This window comes from Panthera tigris, chromosome A3 (assembly GCF_018350195.1).
Source record: "Panthera tigris isolate Pti1 chromosome A3, P.tigris_Pti1_mat1.1, whole genome shotgun sequence".
Taxonomy (NCBI): domain Eukaryota; kingdom Metazoa; phylum Chordata; class Mammalia; order Carnivora; family Felidae; genus Panthera; species Panthera tigris.
Genome location: NC_056662.1, coordinates 118,898,972 through 118,925,834, shown reverse-complemented (window position 1 = coordinate 118,925,834; position 26,863 = coordinate 118,898,972). Strand labels below are relative to the sequence as shown.

The following is a 26,863-nucleotide window of genomic DNA, read 5'->3' as shown; positions in this document are numbered from 1 at the left end:
TCTCTGGTTAAAAGGCCCTGATTCACCTTTGGAGACCCACCTCCTTCCTCCATTCTCAATCCATATGGTGGGAACCAACACTAGCAATAAAGCAAGAAAAAAAGCACTTTCCAACCTCTTGGCCATAGTAATTCACTTAGAAATGGACAGAAGACTCAAACTAAGGCTGCAGGAGCAGAATAACAGGAACTACTGACTTAAACTTGAATGATGGGACACTGAAGCTAACAGCTTTCAAACATCCAAAAGACCAACAAAAGAGATAGGGAGGTAGTGAGGAAGGGAGGGAGGAAGGAAGGGAGGGAAAGAGAGAGAGAGAGAGAGAAAGAATATCTTCACAATGCCCCCCCTTTTTTAAAAATATAATTTATTGTCAAATTGGCTAACATATAGTGTGTAAAGTGTGCTCTTGGTTTTGGGGGTAGATGCCCGTGGTTCATTGCTCATCCCAGTGCTCATCCCAACAAGTGTCTTCCTTAATGCCCTCTACCATTTTCAAAAACAATCCTGACATAGAGCCCATCCCTAGATCAAGATTAAGAACTCCTAAAATAGGTAAATCTATTCTGAATCCATACACATGGGTTCATAACAGTAAAGCTAATTATGGCAAATACACTGGCAATAATTAGAGCCTACTAGTCACAAAAAGCTTTTAACCTAGTATAGGAGAAAAAAAATTATATATTTTTAAAGTTCTGTAAGTTACTGAACTATATGATGAAATATTCCCAAAGTCAGTGAAAGCAAATGCCTTAAGACAAGGCAATTGTCTTAAGACTGAAGAATTTTATAGATGTCAAACACAACCCGGACTTCCATATCCTTGTTCAAAAGAACCAAGTTAAAGTCTCACCTCACTCATGAAGTCACTCACATCCTCAACGACACCCTTCCTTCTCAACTTTAGGTACTCAAAATGGACAATTTTGCCATTTAATTGTATACATATTTTTATCATTCCTGCTTATTTTAGTCTCTAACTCTTGTCTCCACACAGTGAAATGCACTTATTCACTGACACAAAATAGTCAAGGTTTTAATCAAAAGAGAACTAGAAAAAAATCTAAACAGGACAGATGAGCAAGAAATTCCAACTTAGATTTACTGAATTTCACCTTTCTTTCAGAAGGAAACTCAAGAGTTTTCCTCTGTGATTAATATCACCACCACCACAACAGCCCCACAGAAGTGCAATTTCCTTTATTTTTTTTTTTAGTTTTATTTTATTATTTATTTTGAGAGATGTACAAGCATGGGGGAGGGGCAGAAAGGGAGAGAGAGAATTCAAAGTGGGTGGGCTCTGTGCTGTCAGCACACGGAGCTCGTGGAGCTCATTCCCATGAACCGTGAAATCATGACCTGAGCATAAATCAAGAGCTCAAAGCCTAACAATTAAGCCACCCCCAGGCACCCCCAGAGGTACAATTTCTATTTAAAGCTCCATGAAAAAAGTGAGTCAAAATACCTTTTTTTCTGCCTTTGCAAAGTTTAAAAAAGAAAAAAAAAAAGCAACTGGAGGCACTGTAAAAAGAGAGCTTTATTAAATATTAAGGGAAAAGTTGCACAACGTAAGGAAGGAAAAGACAACACAATTTGCAGTCACTTTCACATGAGCAGATTTTTGAATCTCACCATGATGACCTTCTAATACCAATACTCCCTGCTCTTGCTTCCACCCTTCTAACCCCTTGGAGCTGACAGGAGGTCTAGTGAACCACTAGAGTTCATGAAAGAAATAAGAGTCATCATTCCTCCACAATAAGTCCAGTGTTACCTCAAGGTCAGTGACCATGTTACATACCAATGATTCTCCACAAATCAAAAGAAGACTAAGTTAGGAGGGGGGGGAAAGTGCAAATCAATTAGGCTGAAATACTAATGGTGGTTGCCACTGGGTAGTGAGGACAGTGGGTGATTTTTTTCCTTTTAACCCTCCCCACATTTTCTATCATGTGCAAGTATTATTTTTACCCACAAAAGGGTTTGGGTTTTTTTTCATTATTATGCAGTCAAATCTTCGCCTTTATGGATTCTGCTTTTGTTAAGTATGCTTTCCATAGAATGACACAAAACCAGAGAAACAGGAGGAGAAATATTACCAAATGTGACTACATAAAAATGAAAAACTTGGTACCGTGTGTATGCACATGTACACACACAAACCCATAAACAAAGTCTAAATAAAAACCAGGAAAATATATCACACACAGAAAAAGTTGTTATAAATAAATGAGAAAGGGGTACCTGGGTGGTGCAGTAGGTTAAGCCTCCAGCTCAGGTCACGTTCTAATGGTTCGTGAGTTCAAGCCCCATATCGGGCTCTGCACTGATGGTGCGGAGCCTGTTTGGGATTCTGTCTCTCCTTCTCTCTGCCCCTACCCAGCTTGTGCACACTCTCTCTCTCTCTCAAAATAAACTTAAATTTTTTTAAATAAATGAGAAAAAAAACCAACAATCAAAAGAAAGAAAGAAAGAAAGAAAGAAAGAAAGAAAGAAAGAAAGAAAGAGAAAGAGAAAGAGAAAACTGGCAAAGGATATAAAAAGGTAGTTTAGAGAAACAAATACAAGTGGTCAGTAAACATCAGAAGATGTTCAACCACAGTCATACAACCATAAATACAGAAATTGAAATCAAACCAGATTTTTTTCATCTACTGAGTTTGCAAAAATGAAAAGGTATGAAAAGCCCATTACCTGTCAGCGTATGAGAAACAGGTATTGTCATCCATTACCGTAAAATGGCACAACCCTTTTGAAGCACAATTTGGTACTCTCCAGCCCTGATTGGGTACATCTCTGACCCACCAATTATAATATAAAAATTAGTTATACTGCTATATTCTTACAAGAACACAAATAATATGTACAACATTTACTTAAACTATGTTTATAACATCATGGTAAAACTGGAATGGCCTAAATTCCAGTAAGTTATTAGGAAAATAGATTTCTAATCAACCAAATAATAGAAGAATACGCCATCAAAGAGAGCAATGTGGACACTAAAATAAGAGACAACAAAAGTAAAAAGAGACAAAATGAACTACATTAAAATTTAAAATCTATGCATCAAGGGACACAGTCACAACAGTGCAAAGCTGACCTACAGAACTGGAGAAAATATTTGCAAATCATGTATGTTAAAGAGTTAATATTCAGAATAGTGTTTGCTTCAGCAGCACCTGTACTAAAATTGGAATGATACAAGCAAGGGGCATCTGGGTGGCTCAGTCAGTTAAGCATCTTGAGTTCGGCTCAGATCACGATCTTATGGTTCAGGAGTTCTACCTCCACATCGGGCTCTGCACTGATGACACAGACCCTGCTTGGGATTCTTTCTCCCTTTCTCTCTCTCCTTCCCCCACTCATGCTCTCTCTCTCAAAAAAAATGAACTTTTTATGTAAAAAAAAATAAAGTAAAATTAAAAAAATAAAATTGGAACAATACAGTGAAAATTAGCATGGCCCCTACGACATACATATTTGTGAAGCATTTTTTTTTTAAATCAAAGACATCCAGATGGCTAACAGACACATGAAAATATATTCAACATCACTCATCATCAGGTAAATACAAATCAAAATCACAATGAGATACCACCTCACATCTGTCAGAATGGCTAAAATTAACAACACAAGAAAAAATAGATGTTGGCAAGGATGGAGAAAGGGGAACCCTCTTACACTGTTGATGGGAATGTAAACTGGTACACCCACTCTGGAAAACAGTATGGAGGTTCCTCAAAAAGCTAAATATAGAACTACTCTAGGATCCAGCAACTGCACTATTTAGGTATTTATACAAAGGATACGAAAATACTAATTTGAAGGGATACATGTTTATAGCAGCATTATCAACAATTATCAACAATAGACAAATTATGGAAATAGCCTTAAGTGTCCATCGACTGATGAATGCATAAAGAAGCTTTGGTATATACATACAATGGAATATTACTCAGCCATAAAAAAGAATGAAATGTTGCCATTTGCAACAAGATGGATGGAGCTACAGTGTATCATGCTAAGCCATGCTAAGGGAAATAAGTCAGTCAGAGAAAGACAAACACTGTATGATTTCACTCAGGTGGAATTTAAGAAAAACAGATGAACATATGGGAAAGGGGGAAAAAAAGAGAGGCAAAGCATAAAAAACACTCTTTACTATAGAGAACAAACTGAGGGTTGCTGGAGAGGAGGTGGACAGAGGGATGGGTTGAATGGGTGATGGGCATTAAGGAGGGCACTTGTGAGGAGCACTGGGTGTTACATGTAAGTTATAAGTCACTAAATTCTACCCCTGAAATTAACACAGCTTATGTTAACTAGCTGTAATTTAAATAAAAACTTGAAAGTATGTACACACACACACACACACACACACACGCATTAATATTCAGAATATATACAGAACTACAACTCAAGAACAAAAACAAAAAACAAAAAAACAAAAACAAAAAAAAACTCAAAAACGGGCAGAGGACTGAACAGAAATTTCTCCAAAGGAGATATACAAATGGCCAAAAAAGCATATGAAAAGATGTTCAATAGCACTAATCATTAGGAAAATGCAAACCAAAACTACAATGCAATATCAATCATATCCACTAGGATGGCTGCTTTCAAAACAAAACAAACAAGAAAAACAGAAAATGACAAGTGTTGATAAGGACGTAGAAAAAATGGAACCTGTACACTGTTGACAAAAAATAGTATAGCAGTTCCTCAAAAAATTACAAATAGAATCATAATATGAATGCAGCAATATCACTACTGGTTACATATCCAAAAGAATCAAAACCAAGGTCTCTCAAAGAGATATGTGTACACCATGTTCATAGCGGTATTATCAAATAGCCAAAAGGCAGAAGTGCCCACTGACAGATGAGTAAACAAAATATGATGTACAAATACAATGGAATACCATTTGGCCTTAAAAAGGAAACTCTGGCACATGCTACAAGATGATGGAAGCTTGAGTACAATATACCAAGTTAAAAAAAGCAAATCATGAAATGACAAACATTGTATGATTTCACTTATACAAGGTATCTAGAATAGTCAAACTCATAGAAATGTAAAACAGAATGGTAGCTGCCAGGTACTGTGTGGGGAGGAAAAATGGGGAATTGTTTACTGAGTACAGAATATCAGTTTTCTAAGACGAGAAAGTTTTAGAAATACGTCACATAACAATGTGCATATATTTAACACTATTGAACTGCATATTCTAAGTAAACCTTGTGTTATACATTATTTTACCACCACTTTTTAAAAAGAGCAATGTGGATAGATGGAAAGATAGGAAATGTTAATGACAGATTCTAGGTGGTAGATATGTGGTTATTTTCTGTAAAACTTTCAACTTTGCTGTATTTATAATTATTCATAATAAAATATTATGGGGGAAAAAGAACAATGCAGCACTCTATGAGCAGATGTACAGACACTTGCAGAACTGTATATAGTATAGTTTAACTTCTTACCCTTTAAAGGGGTGGGAATGGGGCAGGATTACATATATGGAAAGAAATTTTCTGGCCTTACACCTTAGAAGCCATTATCACTGTTTACCTCTGGAAAAAGAGTTGGAGATGTAAAAGTCTATTATACCCTTAAAGATTTGGGATTTTTGTCATGAGCATCTATTATTTGTATTGTAAACATATACATTTATCCAGGCCTATACCCATCATCCTCCCCATTATAAAGCAAATATTAATTCTCTAACATCTAGTTTCATGGCTTCGCTTTTTACATTAAAAATGTCAACCCTTCTATAATTTGTTTTGGTATGTGATATGAAGCAGAGATACATATATTTTTTTCCCCAAGATTATTAGGTTTCTCAACACTACCTGTATACTGAATTCTTAAATATATGTCACTGTCTCTGGATTTTCACATCTGTACTATTTACCAATCTTGTCTAGTCCCAAATCAGTGCCATGTTGCATTAATCACTGTATCTCTGCAATACATTTTAACATCTAGAAATATGCTATGCCTATGGGCACCTGGATGGCTCAGTGCGTTAAGCATCTGATTTTGTCTCAGGTCATGATCTCACAGTTCAGGAGTTCGAGCCCTGTGTGAAGCTCTATGATGACAGCTCAGAGCCTGGAGCCTGCTTCGGATTCTGTGTCTCCCTCTCTCTCTGCCCTTTCCTTGATGGCACTCTGTCTCTCTGTCTCTGTCTCTCTCTCTCTCAAAACTAAACCAAAAAAAAATTTTTTTAAATAACAAATTTTTAAAAATTAAAAAAAAGTTATGTTATGCCTCTTTTTTAAGGTTACATTTCTCTTTTTAAAAATATTCTTAGGGATGCCTGGGTGGCTCAGTTGGTTAAGTGTCCAACTCCTGATTTAGCTCAGGTCATGATCTCATGCTTCATGAGATCAAGCCTTCCATCTGGCTCTGAACTAACAGCATGGAGCCTGCTTGGGATTCTCTCTCTCTGTCTCTCTCTCAAAATAAATAAAACATTTTTTAAAATACTGTTAGTCTAACCCAGTTGAACTTTTGATTTGTTTTCCAAAGTAGAACTGTACTTGACAAGAACTGAAATTTTATCATATTGATTCTTCCCATCCACATAAAACAAATTGGCTCTCTTCCATTTTTCAAGTGTTTCCCTCATCCTTTTCAGGGATTTTACAGTTTTCTTCACCTAGATCCTGCACATTTCTTATCCAACTTATTTCTAAATACTTCATAGTTTTCATTGTATTTTGTTTACTATGGAAGGAAGGAAGGAAGGAAGGAAGGAAGGAAGGAAGGAAGGAAGGAAGGAAGGAAGGAAAGAAAGAAAGAAAGAAAGACAGACAAACAGCTAGAAAGTCTCAAAATACATGGACATTAAACAACACACTTTTAAATAATACACAGACTATGGGGCACCTGGGTGGCTCAGTCAGTTAAGCATCCAGCTATTGACCTCAGTTCATGATCTCATGGTTCATGAGTTCCAGCCCAACGTCAGGCTCTGTGCTGTCAGCACAGAGCCTGCTTGGTATTCTCCCACTCTCCCTGCCCTTCACCCCTACCAAATAAATAAACATTTTAAAATGAAATAATACATTGGCTAAAGAAAAAAAATCTCAAAAGAAATTTTAATATATTATGAACTAAATGAAAATGAAAATACAAGTTAACAAAATTTCATGATGCAGGAAAAGCAGTGCTTAGAAATTCATGGCACTGAACACATACATGCATACATTAGGAAAAAAATATAAAATTAATAATCCAAGATTCTACCTTAGGAAACTAGAAAAAGAGCAAATTAAATTCAAACTAAACAGAAGAGATAATAAAAATGAGAGCAATAATCTGTGAAACTGAAAACTGGAAATCATAGAGAAAAATCAATACAACTAAAAGGTGCTTCTCTGAAAAATCAATAAATGAATAAACCTAAGACTAAGAAAAAAGACACAAATTACTAGTATCATAAGTGAAAGAGAGAGCATCACTACATATCCCATGGACAATAAAAGAATAAAAGAGTATTATGGGGGCACCTGGCTGGCTCAGTTGGTGAGGGCCTGCAACTCTTGCTCTTGGGGTTGTTCGAGCTCCATGATGGGTGTAGAGATTACTTAAAAATAAAATCTTGGGAGGGGCGCCTGGGTGGCTCAGTCAGTTGAGCATCTGACTTCAGCTCAGGTCACGATCTCGTGGTTCGTGGGTTCAAGCCCTGTGTCAGGCTCTGTACTGGCAGCTCAGAGCCTGGGGCCTGCTTCAGATTCTGTTGTCTCCCTCTCTCTCTGCCCCTCCCCCATTGTTCTCTCTCTCTCTCTCTCTCTCTCTCTGTCTCTCTCTCTCTCTCAAAAATAAATATTAAAAAATTAAAAATAAAATAAAATAAACCCTTGGGGTACCTGGGTGGCTCAGATGGTTAAGAGTCTGACTCTTGTTCTCTGCTCAGATCATGATCTCAGTTTGTGAGTTAGAGTCCCACATCCGACTCCGTGCTGAAGGCACAGAGCCTGCTTGGGATTCTGTCTCTGTCTCTGCCCCTCCCCTACTCACTCTCTGTCTCTCTCAAAATAAACTTAAAAAAAAAAACCTCAAATTTAAAAAATAAATAAGATAAAATCTTAAAAATAAACAAACATTATGAATAACTCTATGTCCATAAATTTGATAACCTAGATGAAACGTATCAATTCCTTGAAAGATACAATCTGTCAAAACTCAACAAGAAGAAACAGACAATCTGAATAGGCCTGTATATTTTTTTTTAATGTTTACTTATTTATTTTTGAGAGAGTGAGCACACAAGCAGGAGGCAGGCAGAGAGAGAGAGAGAGAGAGAGAGAGAGAGAGAGAGAGAGAGAGAGAGAGAGAGAGAGAAATTCCAAGCAGGCTCCATGCTGTCAGCGCAGAGCCCGATGCTGTGCTCAATTCCATGAATAGTGAGATTATGACCTGAGCCCACACCAAGAGTCTGACGCTCAACTGACTGAGCCACCAGGTGCCCCTAGGCCTATATCTTTTAAAGAAATAGAATACATAACTAATAACCTTCCAAAGCAGGAAGCACCAGACCAACGTAGGTTCACTGGCAAATTCTACTGAACACTGAATGCAGAAACTATACCAATTCTGTACAATCTTTTCCAGAAGACAGGAGCAGAAGAAATACTTCCTCATTCTGAGGCTTGCAATACCCTAGTATCAAAACCAGACAAAGACACCAAAAGAAAACAAAAACAAAAACAGAAAACAAAACAGTACAGATCAATATCTTTCATTAACATAAGTGCAAAAATCCTCAACGAAACATTAGCAAATCAAATCCAACAAAGTGAATGGTAGCACACAGATTGGGGAAGACCAGAATTCAAAATACCACCAAATGGCAGAGTTTAGCAAATTTCCCCCTCCAGTACCTCTCAATCTGAATTCAACAGAGCCCAAAACCTGGATATGGGCATTAGTGTACACAGAGTTCCATTAGAGTAGGAGTCTCCTAATACTCAGCAACAAAGAAGGAATTTCTCCATTTTATTTCTTAAAACTGTGAAAGGAGGAAAACCTTCCCCTCCATATCAGAGGAGTTTACGGTCCCAAAAGAATGAAGCAATTGCTCTTTCCCCTCTCGTCTCCGGCTGCTCAGCCCAAGGGAGATACAGTCGTAGGAAATGCAGAGTAAAATAAAGACATTTCTGGCCAAAGATGAAAAATGGGAATCCCCCCAAATCAGAAAGTACTGGGAAGACTGCCAACAAAAGAACTCAGGAAAGCGACCCTTAAAATTGTGTATGAACTCCTCAGCTAACACCTGAGCTATGCATACATGACTGGACACTAAAACAGTATAGACAGACTTTGAGAATTGAACTGTGGGATAAATCGGGGTCAGCCAAACTTATCTATAAAGAACCAAACAGTAAATATTTTACGTTTTGTGGGCCAGTCTCTGTTGCAACTGCTCAACTGTGACCACCAAAGTATGAAAGCAGCCACAAAAAATATACACAAATGGGCATGGCTGGGTTCCAATAAAATCTTACTTATAAAAATAGGCAGTGAACTAGATCTGGCCCACAGGCCAGAGTTTCATAACCCAAAGGGAAGACCACCCCCCAAATCCCACATAGTATGATGGTTCACACAAAGGAAAAGTCCAAATAGCACTAAAAAGGCTTTGAAGTCCTAACTGACATTGAAACAACAACCCACAGAAGGCTGGTCAAAACCTGAAGCCTAAACACAATTCAGCTAACTGTTTGCTAAAATAAAACTGTTAACATTCTCCATGTAATTTAAACAAGACACAGAGTGTCAATTACAATTTAAATTTACATGGTATACCAAAACCCAGGAAAACCTCAGTTTGCTTGGGAAAGAAAATCAAAACACAGAAACAACAAGATAACACTGGTATGGGAAATATTTCGTAAAGACTTAAAAACAACTATTATAAAAATGCTCCAAGTAAAGGTAAACATTTTTTTTTTAACATTTATTCATTTTTGAGAGAGAGAGAGAGACAGAGCGTCAGTGGGGGAGGGGCAGAGAGAGAGGGAGACACAGAATCTGAAGCAGGCTCCAGGCTCCAGGCTCTGAGCTGGCAGCACAGGGCCCAACGAGGGGCTCAAACTCATGGACTGCAAGATCATGACCTGAGCTGAAGTCAGACACCCAGGCGCCCGTAAAGGTAAACAGTCTTGAAGGAAGAGAAAGATATAAAGTAGAATATAAAGAACCAAATGGAGGGGCGCCTGGGTGGCTCAGTTGGTTAAGCGTCCAACATCCCAACATCTGCTCAGATTTCGGCTCAGGTCATGATCTCGTAGTCTGTGAGTTAGAGCCCCACGTTGGGCTCTGTGCTGACTCAGAGCCTAGAGCCTGCTTTGGATTCTGTGTCTCCCTCTCTCGCTCTCTCTCTGCCCCTCTCCCAACTGCACTCTGTCTCTGTCTCTCTCAAAACTAAACATTAAAAAAAAATTTAATATAAAAAGAACTAAATGGAAATTTTAGAACTGAAAAATAAACCAAACAAAAAAAAATCCCACCTTATCCACCTCATCAAATAAATCAATAAGAGGAAGTAAACATGAAAACAGAAAAACAAATAATCTAGTGATTGAATAAAAACCCTTTACTCTAAATTTTTGTATGCCAAAGGACAAATCAAGAAAATGAAAGAACAGGGAGGGGCATCTGGCTGGCTCAGTTGGTGGACCATGCAACTCTTGAACTCCCGGTTGTGAGTTTGAGCCCCACATTTGGTGTAGAGATCACTTAAAAATAAAATCTTTAGGGGCACCTGGGGGGGCTCAGTTAAGCACTGGACTCTTGTTCAGCTCAGGTCATGATAACACAGTTTTGCTCGTGGGACTGAGCACAGAGCATACTCAGGATTCTCTCTCTCCCTCTCTCTCTCTCCCTCCCCAGCTTGCACATACACGCATTCTCTCTCAAAATAATAAATAAATTTTTTTTTAAAACTTTAAGAAACAGAATGGGGCAGGGGGGATGTGCCTGGGTGGCTGAGTCAATTAAGCATCCAAATCTTGATTTCGGCTCAGGCTGTGATCTCATGGTTCAAGAGATCAAGCCCCACGTCAGGCTCTGTGCTGACAGTGCTGAGCCTGCTAGGGATTCTCTCTCTCTCTCTCTCTCTCTCTCTCTCTCTCTCTCAAATAAACAAGGAAGAAGGAGGAAGAGGAAGAAGGAGAAGAAGAAGAACCACAACAACAACAACAACAGAACCTATAAGGAAGGAAGACTTTCCAACTGATTTTTATAAGGCCAGCATTATCCTGATACCAAAACCCAGAGACAGATGATACAAGACAACTAAAGATTAATGTCTCTCATGAACATAACTGTAAATGTCCTCAACAAAATAATAGCAAATCCAGCTATATATAAAAAGCATAGGGTGCCTGGGTGGCTCAGTTGGTTAAGCAAGCAACTCTTGATTTCAGCTCAGATCATGATCTCAGTTTGTGAGATTGAGCCCCACATTGGACTCCACACTTCAGCAATTGAGCCTGCTTGGGATTCTCTCTCTCTCTCTCTCTCTCTCTCTCTCTCTCTCTGCCCCTCCTCCACATGCATGTGTGCATGCTCACCCTCTCTCTCAAAATAAATTAATAAACTTTAAAATATTTTTAATGTTTATTTATTTATTTTGAGAGAGAGCAAGCTGGGAAGGGAAAAAGAGAGAGAGAAAGAGAATCCTAAGCAGGCTCCATGCCATCAGCACAGAGCCCCACAGTGGGGCAGGATCTCACAAACCATGAGATCATGACCTGAGCTTAAATCAAGAGTCGGATGCTTAAGTGACTGAGTCACCCAGGCGCCTCAGTAAATAAACTTAAAACACACACACACACACACACCCCACAGGGGCACCTGGGTGGCTCAGTAAGTGGGACATCTGATTCTTGATTTCAAGGTCATGAGCTCAAGCCTCACATTGAGGGTGGAGCCTGCCTAAAAAGTTTTTTTTATTTTTTTTGACGTTTTATTTATTTTTGAGAGAGACAGAGCACAAGCAGGGAGAGGCATAGAGAAAGAGGACGAAGGATCCAAAGCAGGCTCCGTGCCACCTGCAGCAAGCCTGATGTGGGGCTCAAACCCACAAACCGTGACCACGACCCAAGCCCAAGTCGGATGCTCAACCAACAGAGCCACCCCCCCAGGCGGCTCCCCCTAAAAAAGTTTAAAAAGCATAATACACCACAACCAAGTGAGATTTTTTTCCCCATAGGAATGCAAAGTCAATTCAATATTTGAAAATCAATGTCATCCACCATATTAACAGTCTAAAACTTAAAAGCAAATGACCCTAGGAGTTCACTCAGAAAAAGCATCGAACTAAATTCAACATACATTCGTGACAAAAACTCTCAGTAAACTATAAATAAAAGGGAGCTTGGTCAACCTGACAAGTACTTATAAAAAACCTACAGCTAACACACTTAACGATAAAAGACTAAATACTTTCTCCTGTAATCAGAAAAAAATATCTGCAAATCACATATCCAGCAAAGGGCTTACACCCAGGATGGATAGAGAATTCTCAACTCTCAACAGCAGAACAACAAACAACCCAGTTACACAGTGGGCAAAAGACCTGAACAGACACTTCACCAAAGAGGATATACGCTTGGAAAGGAAGCATGTAAAAAGATGCTCAACACGGTGACATGGCACACAACAGGCGGTGAGGACATCCATGACCTTACTCCTTCCTCTTTTTTGACTCCATCATCTCAGTAGCAGCTGCAGTGGCCACAGTTCAGTCACTGACATGCAGCTCTGTCGGTGCCCAGGAGCTACACACCCTCCAAGTGACCAGTCAGGAGACAGCAGACCCGGATCAAGACTCATGTAGCCTCGCTGGAGGGCATCGCTCCAGAAGATCAAGTAGTGCTCCTGGCAGGCACACCCTTAGAGAATGAAGCTACCCTAGGTCAGTGCAGTAAAGGCTCTGACCACCCTGGAAGTAGCCCGCCCCATGCTTAAAGGTAAAGTCCACGGTTCCCCGGCCTGTGCTAGAAAAATAAGAGAGCAGACTCCCAAGGTGGCCAAACAGGAGAAAAAGAAGACCACGACAGGCCAAGCCAAGCAGCAGATGCAATATAACCAGTGCTTTGTCAATGCTGTGCCCACCTTTGGCAAGAAAAAGGCTCCAGTGCCAACTCTGAAGTCCACTGTAATACTGGCTTTCCCCAATAAAGACACTTAATTCAGGGGCACTTGAGTGGCTCAGTTGTTTACACGACTGGTGAGTTCGAGCCCCACATCCAGCTCTCTGCTGTCAGCGCAAAGTCCCCTTCAGATCCTCTGTCCCCCCTCTCTGCCCCTCCCCTGCTTGTGCACGAACATACTCTCTTGCTCTCAAAAATGAATGAGCATTTAAAAAAAAAAAAAAAAAAAGATGCTCAACAACATAAGCCATTAGGAAAATCAAAATCACAATGATCTATCACTGCACACATATTAGAATGGCTAAAATAAAAAGTGCTGACAGTACTAAAAGCAAGCAAGGATGAAGAGCAACTCTATTTCAAATACATTGCTGGTGGGAATACAAAAGGATACAGCCACTCTGAAAAAGTTTCCCAGTTTCTTGTAAAGGTAAACATACACTTATTCATTACACAGCAATCCCACTTCTGGGTATTTGCCCTGGGGAAATGAAAACTTAACATTCTGCCCACAAATTTTTACTGCAGCTCCATTCTTATTTGCCAAAAAAATAAAAACAACCTACACATCCCTCAACAGTGAATGGATAAACCATTATACATTAGTACAATGAAATACCACTCAGCAATAAAAAGGAATTAACTATTAATACACAAAACAACACAGATGAATCTCAAAGGCATTAAAGTGAATTTAAGAAACCAGTCTCAAAAGGTTATACACCATATGACACCATTTATATGACATTCTCAGAAAGACAAAACTAGTGATGAAGAACGTGTCAGTGGTTGCCAAGGGTCAGGGACAAGTAGAGGGTAACTATATAAGATATTCAGGCTTGTACCTGACTACAGTGGTGGTAGTTATATGTGTTAAACTCACACAATTGTGTAACAAAAAGGTCAATTTTTACTGCATGGTAATTTTTTAAATAAAAACTTCTAAATCAAAATACTGAGATGAGCTAACAAGTGTATGTGTAAGTAGAAAATAAAAAGACAGTCACTACAGCATTAAAGTGGTCATTTTAGGTTTCTAATTTTCATAATAGTATTGAGCATTTAAGACATAACCACTTCATGAAATACCCTTCAGCCATAAAAAAAAGGGTTATTATTAGCAAACCCAGAAAATGACAAATGAAAGTATTTTTGAACATGAAAAAGCAGATTAGAGGGGCGCCTGGGTGGCTCAGTCAGTTAAGCATCCGACTTCAGCTCAGGTCCATGAGTTCGAGCCCCGTGACAGGCTCTGTGCTGAGAGCTCAGAACCTGGAGCCTGCTTCAGATTCTCTGTCCCCCCCACCTCTCGCTGCACCACCCCCACTCCGTTCATGCTCTCTCAAAATAAATAAATGTGAAGAAAAAAGAAAAAGCAGATTAGAAACTGAGAGACTAATTACAACCAAAAAGAAAAAAATGTATCAAAGACTAAAAGGAAATGTCCCAAAATGTTTATATTGTGTCAGACAGAATAAGTGATCTTTCTTTTTTTCTAATTCATGAAACTTTTGCAAAATGAAAGAAACCTATGTTACATATTACTATAACTAAAATATATTTATTTTAAATTTCAACATGGATGGACCTAGACAATATTATGCTAAGTGAGATAAGTCAGATAGACAAAGACAATTACCATATGATTTCCCTGATATGTAGAACCTAAAAAACAAAACAAATGAACCAACAAAACAGAAACAAACCCATAGATACAGACAACAAACTGATGGTTGCCAGAGGAGAGGGAACTGGGTGATGGACCAAATAAGTGAAGGGGATTAAGAGGTACAATCTTCCAGTGGTAAAGAAGACACAGGTACATAATGTACATTATAGGGGATATAGTCAATGATATTATAAAAACTTTGTATGGTGACAAATTATATATATTTCATAATGTATGTAAACACTGAATCACTGTGTTGTATAACTGAAACTAATACAATATTATATGTCAATTACTCTTCAATAATAAATTAAGCCCAATAAAGTGAAAAGACAGTAATCCTAACTCAGAACCAAGATTCACAAACAATAAATCGAAGTAAATTTATAAAATGTCAACCCTCATCTAGACCATTAATGAGAAAAAAGACAAAAATGTTGACCAAATACAGATTGAGAAAATATCTAAAAATGATACAAAGGAGACTAAAGCCATTTAAAAATTATAGCGTTTTAAGGCACAATTTAAATCACAAACATGCTCACACAACTTTTAAGATTAAAAGCATAAAACATAAATATCTTCACGGACAACTTTTATAACCCCTTGAATTAATATACAAATTCCTGGTGGGAGGTCTACAGAAAGTTAGTTTAACAATCATTTCCATTAAATCTCTACCATTTGCTACCTCTTGTCAGCTAGAAAACAAACTTGGGAAATAAATATGAAGCAAATCCAGGACTAAATGAAAAAAAATAGGCAAGTTGTCCTTCTATCCCCTCCAACATCTGCCCTCAAAGTGTGACTTTTGTATCACAAACTTGTAATAGGTTTTCCCCTGGCAAAAATGTCTCTAATTTTTTTTTACTTTTTTAACCTTTGTTTGAGAGTCAGAGGGAGACAGAGCATGAGTGGCGGAGGAAGAGAGAGAGAGGGAGACACAGAATCCAAAGCAGGCTCCAGGCTCTAAGCTGACAGCACAGAACCTGACGGGGGACTCAAAGCAATGAACCGTGTGATCATGACCTGAGCTGAAGTCGGACGCCTAACTGACTGAGCCACCCAGGTGTCCCAAAAATGTGTCTAATTTTTAATGAGAAATAACATTAAATATGTTTTCACAAGAAGCAACATGCAACCCAGAGCTACTGTGATGTTCGACTCCCAGGAGCAGTAGTCACATTTAATACAGTATGACTGGCTCCTTCTGGAGTTGTGCAACACATGGCCCTGATTGATTCTACCACTGGCACAAACCTGAAGACCAGTGGTGCAGAGGACAATGGTATGGAAAGAACAGTCATACGGGAACTCAGAGAGAGAAGAAAAATCAACATGAGCTAGTATAACTGGGTAAAGAGTTTTGCTTTCTTTTTTCATTTCAAGAATGGTAAGGTTTTGTTGTGTTAAACAGCATTCAATAACCTCCTGTATGTGTGAAAACTTCAGAAGACCAGCAGGTCTAAAGGCTTCTGCTGGAGAGCTGTAAGTGGGATCGGTGTAGGTAGAATAGATATAAAATGAGAAAAATTTGAATGATATGGAAAAAAATTTATACCCCCTCCCATCCTTTTAATTCAAGACAGCCGTACTGTAACCCTCATAACCTCTTTACAATAAATCCCTCAAATGACCAAAACTGCTCAAACACAGGTGTGATGCTATCTCCTGCATAAAAACTCCATACGGTTCCTAAAATCAAAATAGTTGTCAGCCCAACTTCTAAACTATCCACATTTTGGCCCCAACCTACCTCTTCTGGCCTGATCTTTCACCATTCAGTACTCAAAGGTGAATTAGCCATGCATCAAACATCCCCTGCATTTTTCAGTGTTCCATCTTTTCAGCTCTTCTGTCTGCTTAAAATGCCCTTACCCATATTCACCTATGTGAATTCACCTAACGTTTTATCAATCATCCCTCAATACCCAGGCCAAATATTCTGAGACCAACCCTGCCATGTTCCCTCTCCACCAAATTTTAGTATTAGTCTTGTTTGCTATTAAACAGCCTCTACAATACAAATTTATTTTGTGATTATGTTTAATTATGAAACTTAGGTTAAAACAACATAATTTTATCTCAGCTTCTACGTTGTCAGGAATCTGAGCATGGATTAACGGAGCCTTCTGCTCAGGGTCTCATTAGGCTGAAATCAAAGTGTCAGCTGGGACTGACACTGAACTCATTTGAGGCTTGGGATTCTTTTCCAAGCCTACTACCAAGCTTATTTGTTGGCAGGTTTCAAGTCCCTTTCAGTTAGTTCCCTTGCTGACTTTTGGCCAGGAGTCACTCAGCTCCTAGAGGCTCTCTGCCACTCTTTGCCTCATGGCCCTCTCTATAGGCAGTTCCTAACGTCTAAGAGTGGAATTTTGTGCAGAATCTCCTGAAGCAGGAAAAGGATTTTCAGTGAGTTCTTAAAGTTGTTCACAGCTAGTTGAAGTCTCTGTGTGATTCCACATTCACCTTGGGAAACAACTGGCAAATGGGGTCCCTGAGGTTAAAGGGCTTTTCATTACAATAGTCTCAAATCTCTGTGCTTATTTGCTAAGAAAGAACATCTTCACAATAGTTTTCTCATTCAAAAACATAAAGCAAAATGGGGTGCCTGGGTGGCTCAGTTGGTTAAACGTCAGGGTCTTGATCTCTGCTCAGATCATGATCTCAGAGCTCGTGAGTTCAAGCCTCGTATTGGGATCCAAGCTGAGTTCACAGAGACTGCTTGGGATTCTCTCTCTTCCTCTCTCTCTCTGCCCTTTCCCTACTCTCTCTCTCAAAATAAACATTAATTAAAAATTTAAAAAATAAATTGCACTCACTCAAGAGAACAGTGTCTTCATTTTTATCTCCAATTTAAAAAAAGGTAAAGAAAAAAAAAAAAGATTCAGCACTCATGTGCAAAAAAGTGAGTTAAGCTCTGCAGACAGAAACATTTAAAAGTCTCTGCCCTTCAAGGCACCTGGGTGGCTCAGTAGTGGCTTACTCTTGATTTCGACTCAGGTCATGATCTCATGGTTTGTGGATTCAAGCCCCACATCAAGCTCTGTACTGACAGCGCAGAGCCTGCTTGGGATTCTCTCTCTCCCTCTGCCTCTCTCTCTCTCTCAAAATAAAAAAACTTAAAAAAGAAAAACTTTAAAAACAAAGTAAAAGTTTCTGCCTTCAAGGGGCACAATCTTACTGATATATAAACTGAATTTCCCCTTATTTGTCCACAATGAAACATACATTTAGGAAAAATATGTCTTTGAAGCTGAACATTTTTTTTTTAAGTTTTTATATCCTTTTGAAGGAGATAGAGACAGAGTGTGAGCAGGGAAGGGGCAGAGACAGAGAGGGAGACACAGAATCCGAAGCAGGCTCCAGACTGAACAGTCAGCACAGAGCCCGATGCAGGGGTCAATCTCATGAGTCATGAGATCATGACCTGAGCCGACATCAGGCGCTTAATCAACTGAGCCACCCAGGTGCCCCAAAGCTGAACATCTTTTAAAATTTATACTCTATTTACAATCTTTAATAATCTTCTTTAACAGGACTCAAAACCTAGAAAGGCATAAAAGGTAGAGATTGATAAAACTGTTTACATTAAAATAAAAAATGTCCAGGCAGCAAAAAAAAAAAAAAAAAAAAAAAGGATAAATCAGTCAAATCAAAAGACAAAAATGAGAAAGAGATCTGCAACATGAATGACAAAAAACTATTTCCTTAATCTACAAAACAACCTTAGAAATTAGTACAGGGGCACCTGGCTGGCTCTTCCTCTCGGGGTCATGAGGTCGAGCCCCATGTTGGGTGTACAGATTACTTAAATAAATAAAACTTAAAAAAAAATTAGTATAAAAGGGACCAGGAAAAAAAAAAGGCAAAAGATCTAAACAGCCAAGTTTACTGAAAAACATACAGATAGTCAATAAGTATAGGAAGTTACTTTATACCTGCACTGTCCAATAATGGTAGCCATTAAACAAATGAGACTATTTACTGAGGTTTGTTTTGTTTTGTTTTCTACATAGGCTCCACACCTAACATGAGACTCCAACTCAGGACCCTGAGATCAAGAGTCACAGGCTCTACTGACTGGGCCAACCAGACACCCCCAAAAATAAGGCTATTTAAACTTAAAATTAAATAAAATTCAAAATTCAGTTCCTTAGTCACACTAGCCACATTTCAAGTGCTAAATGGCCACATATGACAAGTGGCTACTGTGTTGGGACAGTACAGATATAGAACATTTCCATCAAGTTCCACTTAACAAAAGAAATGTTTTTTTAATATATCAAAGTGGCAAAGAATAAAGATTGATATATTCCTTGGATTAGAGAAAAGTAGGAAAAAGGCAGTAACCTTCAAAATTTTCGAGAGGAATATAAATTGGCACAAACTCAAGTTTACAAACTCTTAACTATTCTATTCACACAAAAGCACATGCATCCAGACACACAAACAATGTACATGCATATGCCCACATGTATATATTGAACTAGTTGTTACAGCAAAAAAAAAAAAAACAAAACAATGCTATAAATGGCCTATACATCGGGACGCCTGGCTGGCTCAGTCGGTGGGGCATGCGACTCTTGATCTCAGGATCATGAATTTAAGTCTTACATTGGGTATGGAACCTATTTAAAAAACAAAATAAAATAAATAAATGGCCTATAAGTCAAAAAATAAATAACTGATTTTTTTTTTTTTTTTTTTTTTTAATGATGGTACATTTAAAAACAATGGAATATCAAGGTGCCTGGGTGGCTCAGTTAAGGGGCTGACTTCAGCTCAGGTCATGATCTCACAGTTCATAATTCGAGCCTCACATCAGGCTCTGTGCTGTCAGTATGGAGCCCACTTCAGATACTCCGTTCCCTCCTCTCTGCCCTCCCCTGCTCTCTCTCTCTCAAAAATAAATACTAAAAAATAAAAATAAAAAAATGTTTAATAAATAAATAAAAACAGTGGAATATTAAAACATTTAAGGGAATGAGGCAGATATTAAAATGAGGCAGACATTAAAGGTATCCATGATATTCACAACTAAACAAGTTGCAAAACTGTATATAAAATATAAGTAGGTATGCATATTTATGTATTATCTCTACATACAGAGTTAGAAGTCCAGAAAGCTATATTTGAACTATCAACTGTAATTTCAGTATGGTAACTAAATATCGTCAACATTTCAGGATGCAGACTTTCATTTAATCTTGTTTTTATTAGAATGACTCATCCAAGATTAACTCTTTACACTTTTCTGTTCCTCTTTTTTTTTTTTTAAGAATGAGCCTAGGGGCACCTAGGCAGTAGCTCAGTCAGTAAGCATCAGACTTCGGCTTAGGTCATGATCTCATGGTTCATGAGCCCCGAGCCCCACATCAGGCTGTCTGCTGTCAGCAGAGCCTGCTTCAGATCCTCTGTCCCCCTCTCTCTCTGCTCCTCCCCTCCACTCTCTCTCAAAAATAAACATTTAAAAAAAATAAATGAGCCTATATAGCTTTAATAGAAACTCAAAGTAACTCAAACCAGTATTTTTAAGTCATATATAAATTCTAAAATTTAGTGTATTCAATAACCTTTTAAAACAACATTAAAAACATGACAAATCAAACTGTACTAAAAATACTAAAGGGGTGCCTGGGTGGCTCAGTCATCAGTCAGTTAAGCGTCTGACTCTTGATCTCAGCTCAGGCTCAGGTCACGATCTCATTGTTCATGAGTTCCAGTCCCACATCGAGCCCTCAACTGATGGCTTGGAGCCTGCTTGGGATTCTGTCTCTCCCTCTCTCTGCCCCTCCCCAACTCATGTTTTTTCTCTCTCAAAATAAATAACCTTTAAAAAAATTTTTTTAATAAAAATAATAAAATTTAGTATATTCAATAACCTTTTAAAACAACATTAAAAACATGATGGATAAATCAAACTGTATTAAAAATACTAAAGGGGCGCCTGGCTGGCTCAGTGGATGGAACATGGAATTCTTGATGTCAGAGTTGTGAGTTCAAGCCCCACGGTGGTGTAGAAGTTACTGAAAAACAAAATCTTTAAAAAGAAAAATAAATAAAATAAATGAAAATAAAATTACTAAATTGCACACTACTATAAACTATGAGGCTGGTCTCTATGCAATATAGAAAGAAAGACTACAGCACTAGAGAGGCATTCAGAGGTCTTTGGTAAAAAGGACAAAGATAGCAGGTATTGAACCCTACTGATGAGTTCCCTGCAGTTGTATCTTCCACACACTGGCCTCCTTCCAAACAGCTTTTATAGTAAAAACATAAATGCCCTTTCACCGACAGCGAAACTGCACAGCCTTTTAAGAAAAAAAGAGTCTGCAGATGAGGAAATAGCAAGGCATTCTACAAATGTGATGCTATTTTCTCAGCTCCTGTCAGAATTCTAGGAGATGCAGTAGCAGCAGCACCTTTCATAGAAATGTTTCATTTATGTGCTCAAAAGAGGTCTGTTGGTTTTTTGTTTGTTTTTTTTTTTTTTCAGTTGTTAGGAGGTTTGTGGGCTTTTAAGACAGGCACATAAAAACAAGACAGAAGGAAAGACAAACTGAAAATAACACAGAATTCAAGAAGCAAAACACAGGGGAACTTTAATATTATGGCAAGAAGGAACATCAGTCAAGAGTGTTACATCAAATCACCCAGCACAAACAGACTTGCAGATAGCAATTTCATACACGTATCAAATATCTTACAATTTTATGTCAATTGTAACTCAATAAAGCTGAAATAATAAATATAAATGTGCACTTGGTATTTTGAAAATTATGGATCACAGCAGTTTGTCAATTTTTAATCCATGCCCCTTACAATGCTCTCTCATTCTATTTTCTATATATTCCAAGATTTTGCCCAGTTTTACCTCCAACAGTCTATAAACAATACATGTAATATCTTTTTCCAAGATGCACACTCTTTCCTGGAGATTTTAATACTACTACAAATACAATACAAATACAGACTAAAAAGGACTCTGGCCTGGTCAATATATATCCAAGAGGATATAACCAGGCTTGGCTTTTAAGTCTGTACTTGTATTCATAATTTTTAAGAAAAAAACTACTCATGGTAAAGATTAAGGGTACAGAAAATTTCTAAGACTTCTATTTTTACTAAAGTACATTTTGTTAAGAAGTTTTCCTAAACATCTTTCTAGAAAACATCTTTCTATTCATTATATACTTCTATCATATTTTAAATTATTTTCCATTTTCTATACTTCCTCCACAAAAGTTTTTAGCCTCTGAGCATTACTTCTTTTTTACAAATGTCCTAGGGACGCCTGGGTGGCTCAGTCAGTTAAGTGTCCAACTCTAGGTTTCTGCTCAGGTCATGATCTCACGATCATGAATTTGAGCCCCAAATCAGGCTCCACGCTGATAGTACAGAGCCTGCCTGGGATTCTCACTCTCTCCCTCTCTCTCAAAAAAATTAATTAATTAAGAAAAGATTTTTTTTTTCTACCTTCCATCTTATTCCCTAAAGTTAAATGACTTTAGGCAAATGTCAAAAATAAAAACCTATGTACATTCAAAATAACATTAATCACTAAGGGAAATCTTCTGCCCACAAATCACATGCTAAAGACCTATACAAGACAGTCTGTGCTCACCTCTAACACCCATACTTCACTTCACGTACCCTGACCTCTTTGCTCCCAAGATATCCAAAGGTACCTCTAGTATAGAATCTCTTAAGGTTGCCTCCCTGTCCTTTCCACCTACAATCACAACTACCTTGTCCTTTTAGGACATTTTCCCCTTTTAACGCTTCCCTGGTTGTGGTGAGTAACAAGGGAAAAGTCAAAAGAGAAAACAGGATCAACAAGATTGTAGTATTTCCAAAGCTCTGCTGTTGCAAAAACAGCTAAATTCTTCAGGGATGTCATTAAATATTTAGATGATACAATGTTCATTTTGGTGTGTGTGTGTGTGTGTGTTTTTTTTTTTAAAGCATGAGCTTAACTTTGAGCACAGTTCTAAAGTCAGTGCAATGGTTCTCAAGATCTCTGGCTTACTACAAATCTTTGTATTCAAGTCAAACCAAACACTATAGATCTAATTCCCAATCATTTCATCACCATCACTGCTACCCTTAAAATTAAAAACATCCAAGACTGTTAACAAAATACTTGAGTAACAATGGGGGGGCCTAAGTCGCTCAGTGGGTTAAGTGTCCAAGTCTTGATTTCGGTTCAGGTCATGATCTCATGGATTCATGGGTTCGAACCCCACATCCAGCTCCTTTCACTGACAGTACAGAGCCTGCTTGGAGTTCTTTCTCTCTCTCTCTCCCCTTCTGCACATGCACTCTCTCTCTCAAAATAAATAAACTTAAAAAAAATTTTTTTTAAATACTCAAGTAAAGCTTTTTAATAACTAGTGTATTTATATAGGGCAAATAGAAAATCAGTAGGGAGACAGTCCAGTACAGTGAATGAGCATTCAAGTTCTACAGAATCTCAACTCCATCATCCCTCTCTCCGCTGTCCCTAGTTATTGGAACTAGTCTGTATGTTCTACATTTAATCAGCCTTTTGATATAATTTTACTATTATACAGTAATTATGAATATTATCTTGCTTTTTCAGGTTTGTAACAACCTTACATCAATCCATGTAGCTCTCACCTCCATGCATACCCTCACATCAAACATGTACATATACATATAATTAATTTTATTTATTTGTTGCTATACTATTGGTCAGAAATACAACCTCATTTTAACAGTGCTCCCTAAAACAGGACAGCCCTACAATGCAGGTACCAAGAACACAATGAAAAAAGAAGCAGATAGTGCTCGTTTTCGTAATTTTATTCTTTCCTTGCTGAAACTGTTCCTAGAACATTTGACCCTAATGCCTATGAAATGTTTCTTTTTTTTGAAATAAGTTTCTTAAGACTTACTTCTCCTAGTCGTTTTGATCTTACAAATATATGCAACATTTCTTAATTTAGGTCAAAGTTACTTCCGTTTGTCAAAACACTAATTTTCTGATCTCATTATTCTGAAATATTAAAGACTGACTTTTGTCTATTCCCCCTACATTTACTTCTACCTAGTCCTTCTTACAAATGGAAATCTTCTGAATGCAGAGGTTTAGTTTAATTCCTCACTTTACAGATGATAAAATGAACCAAAGAGCAGGGTGCTTTTTAGATTTTGCCTGCTAGTAAAAAAAAAAGTTTTAGTGTCACCACTCTCATTCTAATTTTAACTTAGATTGAGGCTTTACATTTGTCAGAATCAAATAAAAATACCAAACCACTAATATTCTGATCCCTTCAAGAACTCACTCAGTACTCTACTTATTAAACTAGCCTTTCCATCTTTTAAACATAGCTAACTACGGCATGAAATGTTTATTATAAATGAGCAAATATAACTAACTAGAATTTAAATTAAAAATTGAAAAAATAAAAATAAAAATAAATGAGCAAATATATTAACCTATTATAGGAAACTCTAAACAGCAGATGCAAACTTTTCCTACTTGTCACAATCTCCCAACGATTAGACTATTTTATCCAAAGAGATCATAATGCAAAAAATACTCTTAAGATTCTAGCGACTTGAAATAAATTAATATATTAGGGTTGTGGTCTGCTTACCTATAATTACAATTTGCCAGCCTTCTTTTAATAAAACGAAAAAGTCTTGAGGTATTCATCAAGTAGAAGAAAGTCTAACAGTCTTCTGTGAAGAAGCAATTTCCCCACCACCAAAAAAATTATTTCTAGAGTTTTATCTTTTAAAGGAAACTATCAGCACAGTCACAATTATGAAGATAGACTGTTAAGTGAAAACACTCAATAAATAAAATGTGCCTTTATTTATTCACTAACTTTTTCACATTTCCAACTAAAACAGAAATACAAGCTTAAGACTCATCAATCCCCTATCACATAAAATTTACAAAACAAATACACACGGTTTACAACAATGCACAAGATTGAATAAACAACAGAATCCAAATTTGGGGAAATAAAAAAGAATGGGTGGTAATGTAACAAAACATTAACATATAACTGAGGGGTGAGATATGTGATTTATTTTCTTCTTTATACGTTTCTATAATTTTCCAAATTTTCCCACAGTGAACATTTATTACTTTCGTAATCAGAAAAAAAAATTCATTTAAAAAATAAACCATACATCACATAAAGGTTCATTTAGAAGGGGTCTTCATATTATACAAGTATTATTGACATGATTCACCATTAAAGATAATGCCTCCACTTTCTCACTTTCCAACACTAAAATGCTGTTTTACGTCTCTAACTTTTCTGCTGCATCTCCCAACGTTTTATTTCTACATACATGCACGCTTTTCGTTTTTTTCATACAACGTAATAAAAGTCTCACCATTCCTAAATTGTCCATTTTTTAAAACCTACCTCTAAATTTCGTTATAACAAAGTGGGGGGGGGGGGAGTGGGGGGAAATGACAATTTTACCCACTAATCACAACTTCGTGAGGCCACCATCACTTTAGCTACGGAAAAGTCAAGGCCGGGTAAACTACACGTCCCACCATGCATTGCTGCCTTGTTCAGAGTAGGTCTCTACGGAAACAGAAAAAAAAAAAAAATTCTACAAGTCCCACCTGTTACTTCGTTTCTAAACACCTCCTGCACTTTCAGCTTCAACAGCAAACAAAAACAAGAGCCTCGTGACCTCACGTTGGACCCGGGAGCCCAGACGAGCAGGGGACCCGGGGTCAGGCGGCATGTCTGCTATAGCGGGTAAATTCTACCAAGATCCAGCGCTCCTCTCTTCTTTCCGGGGCTGGGTGCACGCACAAGCCTTCTCCTATCTGCATCCAATGGGGGCTCTTCAGCCGCACAAGGGAGAAGAACCGGTTACTGTGCAAGCACAACAGACTTCCCCATGCCGGGGCGGGGGCTACCTCAGTGTGGAGGTGAGAGCGACGTGACCCCGAGAGGCAGCTTCAAAACACTAAGGGGACTCGTCGCAGACGCAGGGAGAAGCCACAGCCCCGCGGCGACCCTCTTCCGCTGGGCGCCTCCATTCCCACAGGGATCACAACCCCGACACTAACCGCCGCCCTCTCCGCGCGGTTTTGTGCCCCCTTCAGCCGGGTCGCTGGGCCAATGACCTCCCTTCCCCTGCGACCGGCAGGCGGCGAGGGAACAAAATTCTCCCGGGCTTCCCCTTCGCTCCCTCCCCCTTACCGTCTTGGCGGCCTCCGCCCAGGTCCTGCCCTTCTTCCTACGGCCCTTTTCCCTCATGTCGGGTCTTGAACTGACTGGGAGGCTCCCGTGTCCGGGCTCCGGCCGCCCTCCCTGCCTGCTCTGCCCTGCGATGCTTTTCCCGCGGTGCCGGGAAAAGTGGGAGAAAGGGGAAGTCAGGTCCGAGGAGCACCCAAGCAGAGGAAGCGGCGGGGGTGGTGCGCGGAGGGGGGGGCGGGGGTCTATGGGGCGGCCGGTCCTCCTGCTGCCGTTGCCACTGCTACCGCCGCTGCCATATTGGGTCCTTACTGTACAGGCAGCCGCTGAGATCACGTGACCGCTCCCGCGCGGCCGTCACTACTGTACGCAGCCGGACGCGCGAACGTGCGCGCGCGCCCCCGCCTCCCGCGCGGGGCTGCAAGACGAACGAGCCGACGGTCCGCTGCGTCCCGTCACTCCCCCGCCCTTCCGCTCTCTGCCTATCCTTTGGAGCATGCGCGGGAGGGAGGTCCGACGCTAAAGTGCGTCGAGCGTCCAGTGCTCACGCCTACAGCGAAAAATCTGCCTGCGGAAGCGGAACTTGATCCGTCCCGGAAGGCTTATTGAACGGATTCTGACCGCGTGCCGGGCGCCTTGGTGGCTGTAGAGGCTTGGAAGAGCCGTGCTTTTCCCCCAATCGGCGACTTTCCTAGCTATCGCTTTCAATAAGCCTCGTGCTTGTGTTTTTTCATTAGTGCATGTTCAGGTTTACAAAGGTTATCTTTGTGACGATTTGCAACAATTTTTGTCTGCTCATTTAACCCGTT

At 38.9% G+C, this 26,863-nt stretch overlaps 1 protein-coding gene and 1 pseudogene across 4 annotated transcripts in view; one reads left to right on the top strand and one right to left on the bottom strand.

The window, feature by feature from the left end:
• Positions 1 to 26,320, bottom strand: part of ASXL2 (ASXL transcriptional regulator 2) — a 125,877-nt gene extending 99,557 nt beyond the window's left edge. The window contains exons 1-2 of one of the 4 annotated variants that reach the window (XM_042982344.1): positions 26,061 to 26,320; positions 25,472 to 25,699 (exon numbers count right to left, since the gene is read on the bottom strand). Coding sequence is in view for 1 of the 4 variants with exons in the window: in XM_042982341.1 (XP_042838275.1) it covers positions 26,061 to 26,117 (57 nt within the window). In the remaining 3 variants the exon portion in view is untranslated. Of the gene's footprint in view, positions 1 to 5,489; positions 6,075 to 25,471 lie in introns of those variants that run through there. The other 3 variants (XM_042982342.1, XM_042982341.1, XM_042982345.1) reach the window with 3 other exon arrangements.
• Positions 3,421 to 3,508, top strand: LOC122237506 (annotated as a pseudogene).
• Positions 26,321 to 26,863: the final 543 nt, after the last annotated feature.